Source organism: Monodelphis domestica, chromosome 1, assembly GCF_027887165.1.
Source record: "Monodelphis domestica isolate mMonDom1 chromosome 1, mMonDom1.pri, whole genome shotgun sequence".
Lineage (NCBI taxonomy): Eukaryota > Metazoa > Chordata > Mammalia > Didelphimorphia > Didelphidae > Monodelphis > Monodelphis domestica.
This window is the reverse complement of record NC_077227.1, coordinates 325,801,371-325,814,686: the sequence shown is the minus strand read 5'-3', so window position 1 is coordinate 325,814,686 and position 13,316 is coordinate 325,801,371. Positions and strand designations below refer to the sequence as shown.

The 13,316-nt window shown below is 34.7% G+C and overlaps 1 protein-coding gene across 22 annotated transcripts in view; it reads left to right on the top strand.

The window, feature by feature from the left end:
• EML1 (EMAP like 1) overlaps positions 1-13,316 on the top strand; it is a 257,381-nt gene that overhangs the window by 186,523 nt on the left and 57,542 nt on the right. For all 22 annotated transcript variants that reach the window (XM_056811279.1, XM_056811291.1, XM_056811293.1 and 19 more), the window contains 2 exons: positions 7,468-7,617; positions 10,149-10,218. In XM_056811279.1, coding sequence (XP_056667257.1) covers positions 7,468-7,617; positions 10,149-10,218 — 220 coding nt within the window. The remainder of the gene's footprint in view (positions 1-7,467; positions 7,618-10,148; positions 10,219-13,316) is intronic.

The following is a 13,316-nucleotide window of genomic DNA, read 5'->3' as shown; positions in this document are numbered from 1 at the left end:
ACCAAAGCCAATCAATAGTGATCCCAATAATAGCCTTCTTATAGAGAAAGGAGCCCCACTTACATAAAACAGGTGCTACACAACATAATTTGCAAGGGGATACTGCCTGAAAAAATGAAGATACCCAACATAAATTGCCAGTACGGGGGAGGTTAATGACAATTCACATTTTTATAAAATCTAAGAAACTCTTAGATTTTATAGGTAGGACTTCAGAGATCATTATAGTTCAATCCTTGCTAATGCAGAAACAACTCCCACAACATTTCTAAGAGTTGAACACTAAGTTCTCAATTAAAGTGCTCTAGTGAAAGAAAACTTACTACCTTACAATATAGACTACTACTTCTACTTTTAAAAAAATCCTAAATACCAAAACGATGAATATTTATGTATACATGGCAAAACACAAAAAGGATTATATATGCAATTGTGAGTTTATGCTTGCTTTTTAAAGAAGTATATTATACATTAAACATTTCTTTTATAGCTTCTCTGTATTTCCTATTGAACTTTTCTTTTTTCTGTGCATTTTGAAATACTTAAAATGTTTCAGTGGCCCCCCCCCCCTTTTTTTTTGGCAGCACTAATGCTAACTTTCCATCTCCCTCATAATTCCTCACCTCAGTTGAGAACAAAGAAAAAACTACCATTGTAGCAAATTAACAATGACAAACAAAACAAAATCCACACTGACTATGTCCAAAAAATGGTTTGGTTTTTTTTTTTTTTGGAATCTTACATTCATTGCATCTTGACATGCTTTGTTTCATCAAAGGTCTTCTGGAAATGTTGCTGGTTGTTGCTTTAATCAGAGCACTCAGATCTTTCACAATTGTTTATATTTAGTGTTATTATTATATAAATAAATTCTTCTGTTCACTTTACTCTGCAGTAATGCATACTTCATAGAATTTTCTAAAATTGACTCATTGGTTATTTTGTGCTGTGCAGTAATATTCCATTACATTCACATGCTACATTTTCAGTTGATGGGTCTAACCATAAGTATCCAATGCTCAAGAAGATTGTTTTACTTACTGCTATCCTCCTCTCCTCTCTCCTAGTACTGTCCTCTTAACTTCTCTCTCTTTCTCCCTACCTGTTTCCCAGTGGAGCTTGATATATTTCTAAATCAGATTTTGTGTCTCTGTATTCAACCCTCCTTTGTTTCAAATGGAGGTAACATTCATTTGATACCAACTTCCTCTAACCCTTTCTATGTTTGTATACTCTTTTTCTTAGCCACCCCAATAATGAGAAATAGCAACTTCTAACCCCCACATTTGGCTTTTCTGCACTACAGTTCTGAGGGAACACTTACTTCTTCTGCTCCATTAGAATGTTAGTTCCACCATCAAATTTCTCAAATAAATTTATTTTTCCCTTTCTCTTGACACATTTGTATTTTAAAATTCCTATCAGCCTTAGCCTTCCCATTAGGAATACTTAAAAATCCTCTAGTCCTTTAAAGGTTTATTTTTCTCCCTGAGGATTATACTCAACATTTGAGTAAATTTTTCTTGGTTTTAAGCCCATATCTTTTGCCTTTTGTAATATTGAGTTCTAATTATATGCTTCTCATTTAGGGTGGAAACTGACAGGTCTTATGTGATTCTGGCCAGTTCCTTAGTACTTGAACCACTTCTTTTCAGATACTTACAAGATTTTTTTTCTTTGATATGGAAATTCTGTATTTTAACTTTAAATTTTCTGGAAGGTTTCTTTTGAGGTTTCATCTAGAAGATAATTTATGGATTCTTTTTATTCTTAATTAACCCTCCCCTTCTAGTAGATATGAATAGTTAAAATTTATTATTTCTTAAAATATACTATCAATAATTTTTTATTATGACTTTTGAGGAATCCAATGATTTTTTATTTATTTCTCTGGGACTTTTTACCAAGTCACTTGATTTGGCTATCAGACAGTTGACATTTGTTTCTCCTTTTTTTAAATCTCTTATTTTTGTTCTATTATACTTTGCTGTATCATAAAGTCATTACATTTTGATCAATTTATTCTAGTTTTAAAGAGTCTGTTACCTGAGTAAACCCTATTGCATTCCCCTCTAAGCTATTCTTCAAATTCTTTTCTCTAGAGCTCTTATTTAATTTTTTATTCTTCATTTTGTTTCTTCCAGGTGTTATTTAGATCTTGTGGAAAATTGGAAAATCTTTCCTTTTAATCTCTTCTTATAGTAAAAATAATTCCAGGAATTATGAAATCATTCTGTCCTAGGTTGGATTTTTTGGATGTCTCTGAATTTTTTATGATGGACAGTGACTTTGGTTGTTTTCATTTCTTCAGCTTTGCTTCCTGAAGTAGGGCCTAGGGCCAGGCTCCTACTCCTCCCTTCCCATTCCACTTTTGTGTGGGATATTGTCCTTGCTTGTTCTCAAACTGGGTCACTTGTGTGCTTACTACTGACTTCTATTTTCTCTTAGCCTTTCCTGGGCTTTTGAGGTTCGATGTGCTGAATCTTTAGGGCCCTTTTTGGCATCTTAGGAAAGTTTTAGGAACGTCTTATGTCCCAGAGGCCAGGCTTCCCAATTCTGAATATAGTTGCCCCCAAACTAGTCTTTGCAACTTACAGTTTTCCCAGCAGAGCCTTCATTCTCAATGCTTCAAAACATAGGGCCTTGCCATCTACTATATCTCTGATTCAGCTCTATTCACACCTGAATACTTCTAGGCACTATAATGAAAGCTTATTTGCCTGAACTGACACTAACTTGACTAATAGTCCACAAAATCTGACTGACTTTTTGTACCATTCTGGAGTGCAAGAAGTCATATACTAAAGCTTCTTAGATTTATTGATCACTGCTGGTTCATTTTGCGAGTTTTTACTAGATATAGGAGCTCCACTGCCTTCCTCCATTCAGGCAGCCATGTTGTCTGAGACCTATTTGAGACAGCTCTAATTATTTTTTCTTATATTAAGCTGGAATTTACCTTTCTTTTTCTTCCATTCACTGGTACTAGTTGAGGGATACATAAAATGAGTCTAATTCCTTATTACTTTAAACGACTGATATATATTAATTTAAGGTCGCCAAAGAATTCACTTATGTAATTCCTAAATGAAACACTCAAGTCAGCTGCCAAATTTTTTATGGTGTTTTAATTACAACAGGAGGAAGAAAATATGAGACAGCGAGAAGAGAGAGAGAGAGAGAGAGAGAGAGAGAGAGAGAGAGAGAGAGAGAGAGAGAGAGAGAGAGAGAGAGAGAGAGAGAGAGAAAAGTTTAACTCAGACCCACTCTGGCTCAGCCTGAGCCTAAACGGGCTTTAAGGCCTTGGAAAACCAAGGCAGGGAAAGGGGGTCAGTCCTTATCACTCACGTGACCAATCTGAAGGAAAACAGTTTGCGGGGCTCCTCCAACCTCAGGCTTCAGGATCCAACTGAACTCTAACCCTCCTCACAGGAAGTCCCAAGAACTCCAGAGGCTGTTCTCTACCTCACTTCCTGCCTCTCACATGTGCCAATGGTGGCTCAAGCTTGACTTAGGACTGCCCAAAGGTCTGTCCTTTTTTTGCACATGTCTGTTGAAGGCCATATTCTCAAATAATTAAATCTTGAGTTTGCTGCAGCCCTTCCTAATCTTGTTACACTGAGTAGGGTGGAGAATGTAGTTTCCAAGACCTGATTCTGTTATTCCAAGTATCTCTATTATTATTGATCAGGAAATAGCTAAATCCGATCTTCTAAAGAATGGTCTGAATAGGGTTGAGTAGTTTTGAAATCCATACTATATAAATATAGTGATCATGCCCTCTCTTAAGATTTCTCTAATACAAACTAAATGTCCTTGGTTTGTTAACCTACCCTCATGTGGAATGGTTCCCTCTTCCTATGCTTTGGACATGCTCCAACTTCCTAAAATTGCTATCCATAATTTGTTCAGCCCTGTCACTTGTTGCGCAACCTTGATTTCCAGTTCTTTCTTTTATATATGTAACATATATGTGTAATAATTAAAATAGTGGAAGACATAAATTGTGGCAGATAAAAGAGTTGGAGGCTTAAATTGTGACCGCAAAGATGATTTTTATATTAAAAATAAAGTGGTCGCCAGGGGAAAATTCCCAAATATTAAATGTACCCAAGTCAGCTGGGTTTTCATAGGGATTTTAATTAATTAATACAAATTAAGGAATTAATGAAAGTGAGAGAGAATAAGAGAGGAATAAGTATGAAGGGCCTTAGCCAACATGGCCTAGACCTGAGTCTTAAGAAAGTGATCAGTCAGTCTTTAATCACTCACCACAAGATTTTGTCCAAGCAAGGATTCTAGTGTTCAGAGAGACACCAGGCCAGCCAGCTCCATCTCCAGAGAGAGATTCTTCTAACAGTCCTGAGACTCAGCTTTTCCTCTCCTTATAAAGGGAATTTTCTCCTATGTCACCTCCCCTAAGTTCTCCCATCTACCAGTCACAGTAGACATTTTCCAAAAACCTCTGAGTAAGTTCTCACCTCTTTGCTCCTTGTAAATTCACAAGTTGCCTGACCTTTATAGGTACTTAGCACTCTTTTGTATTAGATCTAAATATAGGCACAGCTTAAGAATTTTTGTCTTACTATAAGTATGGGTTTAAGTATCTTTCATTGTTCAGCAAGGAGTTTCTTCCCCTAAAGCAGGCTTAAGTAGGGGTGGAGTAGAGGTCTTCACATTCCTGATCTAAGTAGAGGTCTGACATTCCTGATCTAAGTTATAGGGAATGGTCTTAACCCAACCTTACGAAGTAGGGTCTGAGAATTTTTAAGGTTCATATATGTACATCTACATTAAAGATTTTTTACCCAATTACATGTAAAAACAATTTTCAACATTTTAAAAAAATGTGTCTCAAATTCTCTCCTTCCCTCCCACTCCTTCCCCCACCCCAATAGCAAACCATCTGATATTGTGGTTTCCAGTTCTTTGCCACATGAAAAGGAATTGCTATAAATACTTTTGTGCATATAGGTCCTTCCCTTTTCTTTGATTTCTTCTGGGGTATAGGCCTTAATGGATCAAAGAGTATACATAGTTCAATAACTATATGTATTATTATAATAATGAGTTTGGAGAAACAATAAGTGAAATAATTTCATTCTCTTTTCTGCCTAACGCATTTTGCTTGGTTGACCTTAATGGGAGAAAATAGCAGTAGAAACATGTTTTATCTTACTTTCAAGGAACATTTAATATGATGAGTTTTCTTGAACTCCAAAAAGGAATTTTTTAAACTAAATTTTTGTGGAGATTTAAATTTAAACTTTTGTTTTTATTATTAAAAATGAGGTTGTCAACAGAAAAAATAAACTTGAATAATGATTGAAACTAAAACAGAAAGTTACAAATACTTTGCTTTCAAAGAATATCCCTGCCATCACCAAAAAATGTCATATGACTCTATATCCTAAAATCCCATTTCATGCTAAATGAAGCTAAATGGAGAAAGGGCTGGAATATGACTGGAATATCATCTTTTATGGGCAAAGGCACAGTTGATAAACTAGTATTTGCTGATCCTAGAACTTTGTTCTCTTCCTCCATGATTCTTAATATTACTAAGTAATCCTAAAAGGTTGAGTTTCTCACACTGTTGCCCATAATCCCTACTGGTATGTTTCCTACTGACAATTGAGCGGACTTCATTTAGTCTTTAGCAAGTTGGGAGCAAATGGTAATAAAAATCCTTACAAAGGTCTTGGATGGACTTTTCCATCAATTTTTAGTGGAAGAGTGGATTTAAAGTTAGAAGATAATGTTAGTGAAGCATTTGTAAGGAGGTTATGTGTGGCTAAAGAGTAAACTAACAACTCCTTATGATTAGAAAGCCATTCTTGACTCCCCTATATGATATTCTTCTCTTGTATGACGGGATCATATTCCTTGAAGCTATTTTCTTCCCAAGGTGGTGATATCTTTCTGTTACTGTCTGCATTTATCTGTTTGTCTTTGATGTGTCTTCTGAATGTATTGTCTGCTACTGGTCCAGGCTTTCTGATAACATGTTCAATATAGAAAATGATGGAGAATATAATGCTCCCTCTGACCTCACCTATCCCCCCACTTCCATCTAGTATAAGAAGAAAGGTCTGACTCCTCAAGGTACTCCTGAACTTTAGTACTTCTTGACTACTTTGCTGCTAAAATTGTCTACTGTTGAAATTCCACTAGTCTCTTTAAAGTCCCCAGAGAATTTGTTAACCAGTCATAATCTTCCTATCTTGATCTAATTAAAGAGGCTTGTGCCTAGCAAAAGTATCACGTGATATAAACAATCTTATTTATAGATGGTAAAACCGAATCATGCCCTTACATTGATTAATTTAAGTAGCGATTCTGTAACTCCTCCCTTACATTCATTAAGGCTACTTTCATAGAAATGTTATCATAGCCTCACATTTTATAATAGTATTTGAGACTAAATACTTATAACCTTTTAAGAAAATTTTATGAACAAATATGCTGTAAATTATACTGGGGAACCAATTTTCCGTGACTTTTAGATTAACGAGCCACTCCAATTAGCAATGTTTAGTTGCATATTTCACCCTATAAATTTGTATGTGAAGGTTATATGTAATTGAGAAACTCTTTAGTGGGTGCTGATTAATGAACTTTAATATCAGCTTCCTAGGACTGCAAGGCTTAAATGAGATAATTGTTAAATCTAAAGAGCTTTGTCAACTTAAAGCATTATATGTATCTTAGTTATTAATAAATATTTTTGAATTGACCTTTATTTTTTAACCACAGAAAAGATAAAATATTCTCTACTGTATCTCTTGGTTGTCTTTTTATGTTTTTGAATAAAATATTCATCCAGTTCAAGTCAACAAACATTTCAAAGTCCTTACTATGTGTAAAGCCCAAACATATAAGTGACAAGTGAAGAAGACAAGAGTCTCTATCCTTAAGTGCCCTTTGGGTACTAATAATCAGCTATTGGTTTCAAAGGAATAATGAAGAAGTACAGCTATGGAAGGAAGACTGAGGAGATAACATTGATAAACAAGGTTGGGGAGAGGGGAGAGTAGCAGTTTAGGATGATGAAAAGAGCACCACATGGGATTTAGATATTCTGACTTCTAGTTTGGGAAGGAAAATGTCAGAAGACATGGTTAAATGCCTTATTGTCTCTCAAAGTTCAAATAAGTTAATATAAGTTAATCATATTAATCACCTGATTTTTTTAATGTAACCATAGAATTAGTCTTTTTAATTAACGTATGCTTTCAAAAATGGTATGTTTCTAGATTGTGGAGAAAATGAAGTCAGGTGAATTTTTTGTAGAAAAAAGTGTTGACTGATATTTTCCTCTATAGTGATTTGTATAATTTATATTATATTTATTGTATGTCACTATAAAATTTCATGGTTTATATTGATCAAGAACAGTTTAAATTATTTTAATTAATAATGAACAAATCTAAAAGAAATGTTATTTCAACTTGACATGCTAAAAAGCTATGGATATAGGGGACGAGACTGTCGTAATAATCTATACCTACTTCCAACGGGTGAAACTGTATATTTCATTGCATCAGTAGTAGTGTTATACAATGTTGAAGAACAACTTCAAAGACATTATACTGGTCATAATGATGATGTGAAGTGGTAAGTGTTCACATTTTTCAATTATTAAACTGTACTCTGAGACTTTAAATTGTATCAGTGACAGAAGCATTAGCATAATATTTTTTAATATTGGAATTAATATGACAGGCATCATTGTGTACTGGAAAAAAAACTGGGCTTGGAGTCAGAGGCATAGGCTAGAATCAAAGCAGTACTGTTTACTGGAGGTTAAGTCACTTTACCACTACTAGCCTCAGTTTCTTCATACGTAAAATATGGAGAAGTGTAAGCAGATAATATTAACATGATAATGCTACTCACTTCATACAGTTTTTGTAAGGAAAGATCTTTCTGAAATGTTAATTTCTAAACATCAGAAATGTGTGTAATTGCCCTACTGTTGAGAAATGGGAAAAAGCAAAAAAGGAAAGGATCAAATAAAATAATATCTAAAAAGGAATTAAAAATCTTATAATGCAATTTAAATGTTGCTATTATTAATATTATTAAATAACTATTATAATTATTAAATTAATCAAAGTAAACTAGAAAATCTTTTCCATAAAATTGAGTCTTTTAACTACCAGTGCCTTTTTGCCACTGCATTCTTTTTAATCATAAGTAAAGTAAGCATGTACTAAGTTCCTACTATGTGCCAGGTACAGGGTTAGCCCTTATGTTATGTAGAACTGAGCATAGGAAGGCACAGTTAGATTTGTTTAACAATCATCTAGAACAGTGATGGCAAACCATTGGGTTGCTGGGCAGAGGGACAGTGATAAGAGAAATGTCCTCAGTGCAGGTGAAGAGAAGGAGGGGAGTGGCCCAGGCACTTTGTCCCTTCTATCTTTGCCTCCTGTGAGCCACCCACCTTACCCCTTGTATGCTCCCATTGGACTGCTGGGCAAAAGGACAGGTGATGTGAAAAATGTCGCCAGGCATGGCAGAGTTGGGGAAGGGAGCAGCTCCACCCAATTCCCTCTGCTTTTCTAGTAAGGAACTTTGGGAGGGCAAAGGGAGAGCAGTGGGCATGCGCACAAAGAGTACTCAGAATGTCATCGTGGTTCACCATCACTGATCTAGAGGTTGAAAGCACAGACTCATTAATTTCCATTTTTTTTGTAGTGAAGATGTAGCACTTGTATTGTTTTGATATGTGAACAAAATGTTACATGGATAAGACCTCTATTTTCTTCATGATCCCTAAATTTTATATCATAACTTTCTGACAGTTTAAGCACTTGGCCATTTAAAATATTAAAGAGAACCTGTTGACTTTTAGAAAATAAGACTCTAAACTCATAGGATTTTAGAATGTAAGAGCTAGAAGGGATCTAGGAGTCATTATATACTATAGCATATTATAGGGAGTTTTGAGATGAATTAATCCAGCTTTTCTATAAACTAATTATGTGATCTTAATTAAGTACATTCACCTCCATGGGCCTTAGTTTTTCTTTTATTTAAAATGTTTCCACAGTTAGTGGAAAAACTAGAATAAAATTTAGGTCTTTTGAATCATAGTTTGATGATGTTCTGTCTGCTACTTCTTCCATGGAAGGTTGACCATATGCCATTACAGATTTCATCCTTATTTGTATTTACATGTCCCTTGTTCTGAGTTCTCAGTGAATTGTGATATCCTGAGGAAATGAATTTTGCCTGTATTTTCATTTATTATTTTCCAGTGCATCCAAGCTCCATATAATGATTATTAATAAATATATTTGACAAAACCATATTTGTGGATCCGATATTTAAAATGGAACTTTCTAGTCATAATTTCTAGGAGTACTTGAATGCTTTGCAAATCATTTTGAGCCTTTTGAATTTAAAAAGTAATCATTTTTTTCAAAATTTATGCTTTGAAAATTATTCTTATATGAGAGAAGTAAAAGTCCTTCTAGCATAGGTAAAAAGAAATTAATGATGGCTGGCCAAGCTGATGGAAAAGTGGTTTGAAAACATTTAGTGAAATTGAAATGACCAAATATAAGTATATTCTACAAAATGTTCATAGATTCATAAGTTTAGAGCTATGAGGATCTTAAAAGTTATCTAGTTCAATACCCTAATTTTTGCAGATGAGGAAAAGGAGGCCCAAAGAAGTGACTTGCCCAAGGTCACATAGGTTGTAAGTGACAAATCCAGAATTTGAACCCAGGTCTTATGACTCCAAATCAAGAATTCTTTCCACTGCCCAACCATAATTGTTTCGCAATAATATTATTAATACAGTTTAATTAAATGGTACCATAACAACATTATGAAAACTCACTGTAACATCATTCATCAAATCACTTATAATGAGATGTAATAATGAAATGCAAATAAGATTAAAATTCACTAATTGCCCCAGTAATCTTGTTTTGCCTAATATCTTATGTTTGGGGCAACAATTAATAGCTTTAAGTGACGTATGTCTATAACTCATACTGTGTCTGAAAGCATTTAAAATTATTTATAACTTAAGTTGATTAAACATTATGTATAGATGAATTATATTTGGAATGATATAACTAAAGTTTTTTTTTTTAAGTATACATTTTTAACAAATATTCCTTTTCTAGCCTAGCAGTTCATCCTGATAGAATCACCATAGCAACAGGCCAAGTTGCAGGTACATCTAAGGATGGAAAAGTGAGTTGACACATTTTTCATGTAATCAAAATAAACCAGTGTCAGGCAAGAATTATCTATTGATACTAATTGAAATAACCTGTTTAGTCGTTATATTATTCAGAGACACCCATTAGAATCCAACTTTAATTTCTAATAAAAATTTCCGAACATTTAAGATTAAAATTATTTTATCCACCAAATCCTAATCCTGTGCCTCACTACGGCATAGAAGTGATCATAAGTTCCCAAAGTCTATGCCAGTGAAGTACAAGCTCTAATAGGTTCTAACATACTGGCATGTTGTTGTGGACCTATCATTGACCACCCTGACTAAACACAGAGAGGTTGATCACCAGTTGTTTGGCCACTTGATGATGAATTTTTTGGCCATGATCACCAGTGAAGCAAGGAAAATCCAAAATGACCCTTAGTTTTGTACAGATCTCATCTATTTATATAATGATGGTGACAGAAAAGGGAACAATAACTGCTAAATCACAGTGTTTTGACTGTCTATAAATATAAACAGGTATTGCTACTCTAAATATACTACTGCTAATTATACCAATCTTCAATTTTTCATTTTCTATGAAGGTAATCAATCAATAAACATTTATTAAGTTATGTGCCCAGGTACTATGCTAAGCATTGGGGAACAAAAATAGGCAAAAGATAATCTCTGCCCTCAAGAAACTTAAAATCTAATGGGATACAAAATGCAAACAAATATATACAAAGCAAGGTAAATAAAGGATAAATAGAAAATAATTAAGAAGGGTTGGGGGAAACTTCTATAGAAAGTGGGGTTTTACTTGAGTCTTAAAGGAAACCAGTAGTCAGAGCAGAAGAAGTAAGTATTCCAAGCATGAGGGTTAACCAGAAAGAATGCTCAAAGCCAAGAGATGGCATGTCTTGTTTGTGGAACAATCAGGAGGCCAGTATCACTGGGCTGAAGAGTTTGGGTCAGAGAGTTAAGCTATAAGAATTTGGGAAAGGTAGGAGGGGACTAGTTTATGATGGGCTTTGATTGCCAAACAACATTATTTATTGATCCTGGAAGGCAACAGAGAGTCATTGAAGTTTATTGAATGGGTGGGGTGAGTGACTTAATAAGATCTGCATTTTAGGAAAATCACTTTAGTGACTGTGAATTGGAGTGGAGAGATTCAAGGCAGGCAGACTCTACCAGCAGGCTATTCGAACCAGCCAGGAAGTAAGGTAATGAGGGTCTGTATTAGAACAGAAGCAGTTTCAAGGGACATATTCAAAAGATGTTAGAAAGGAGAAAGTGACAGGCCTTGACAACAAAATGGATATGTAGGAAGAATGAAGAAGCCAGGATGACTCCTAGGTTGTGAGCCTGTGATTTGGAGGTTGGAGTTTTCCCCTATAGCTGTAAGGAAGGTAGATGAGGGGGAAGAATTTAGGAAGAAAGATAAGAAGTTCTATTTTAGAAATATTAAGTTTAGAATATCTATAAGACATCCATTTTGAAATGTCTGAAAGATACCTCCAGTTGGAAATGTGAGGTTGGAGGTCAGCAGAAAGGTTGGGGCAGGATAGGTAGATTTGAGATCCCCAAGTGAAGTCATATAGAGGAAGAAGAGAAGAAGGCTCTAGGCAGAACTCTATGATCAAAGGACACAATCTGGATAAAGATTCAGCAAAGGAAATTAAGAAGGGAGTAGTCAGATAAGTAGGAGGAGAACCAGGGAGGGAGTCCCTTAAGAAAAGAGAGCCTAGGAGGAGAAGGTATCAATAGTGTTAAAAGCTGCAGAGAGGTCAAGGAGAATAAAGATTGAGGGAAAAAAAGAAGCAAGAAGAGGTTGGAGCCAAATGTTAAAATGGTTCACAGACAAACCAGAAAGCTGGCAGAGTAGTTCTTATATGTCCACGGGCTCTATCATTTAATGAGATATTTAGTTATCTCATCTTTCAGAACTTGGGATAAATTTTTCTGAAAGAACCACCATGAATATAACTCCAGCTTGTACACCAACATCTCCTGTCTCTCCTTTGCATACACTAAATGTATTTCCTCTTCATCTCTATCTTATGGAATTTCTGGCTTCTTACAAGGTTTTGCTCAAGTCCTACTTGCTACAAAAAACCAATACCTTACTTTCTAATACCCTCTCCCCAGAAACATATAGACGTGTGTGTATACACAGATACACATAGATACATGCATACATACATATATATTTACTATGTATTTTTATATTTAACTGTATACATGTTTTCCTTCATGAAAATTCAAGTTTCATGAGGGTAGAGACCTTCCTTTTGGGCACACAATGAGTACTAAATAAATACTTGCTTAGTGAATGAAGTATGTATTGTAGAGAATAATGAGGTAGAGAAACTCTACAAAAAAACTAAAACCTCCTAATTAAATCAATATATACTTTAATATTCAATGACTTCAATGTATATACAGAAGCTTCATACCTACATATAATTTTTGAGGAGGTAGCCCAAAGGCACTGAACATGGCAAGTACCATATAACATCACAAAAAAAAAAGAAATTTATTCTATTTTAACACACCAGAAACAACTGGTTACTAATGTTTCTTTCAAAATCAGCTGTCTTTATATAGTAAACTTATTGATTTCTTATGCCAATCAAAATAATACCAAACTAGAAAAAAAAAGAATAAAAATGAGAAAGCATAGTACCTATTTGAGGTAACTATAAATTAATCACTTTAAACAATCTACTGATTCTGGAGGTGAAAAGAGGAACAGGCTTCTATGTCATGTAAAGACAACATAGTCGACTAGACATTTTCCCTAGTCTTCACTAACTAAAAAACAAAACCCACCAAAGTGGAATTATATACCAGATGCAGAACAATTACAGAATCTCAGGAAAAGGCAAAAACCCTAACTAGCTAATAGTTAATAATCAGTTGACACCAGAGAACACTAATCCTAAAAGTACTCACTCAGCATCCCTCTCCTACCAGTCTTCATGTGGCAAAGAAAATTAAATCCAACCTGTGGCTTGTACATGGAATTCCTTCCTGATACAGAGAGTGTTAGCATACCCCACATACTGCTTCCTACTTACAGGGCAGCCAGATTATGTCTAATCACATGAGGAAGATTTTG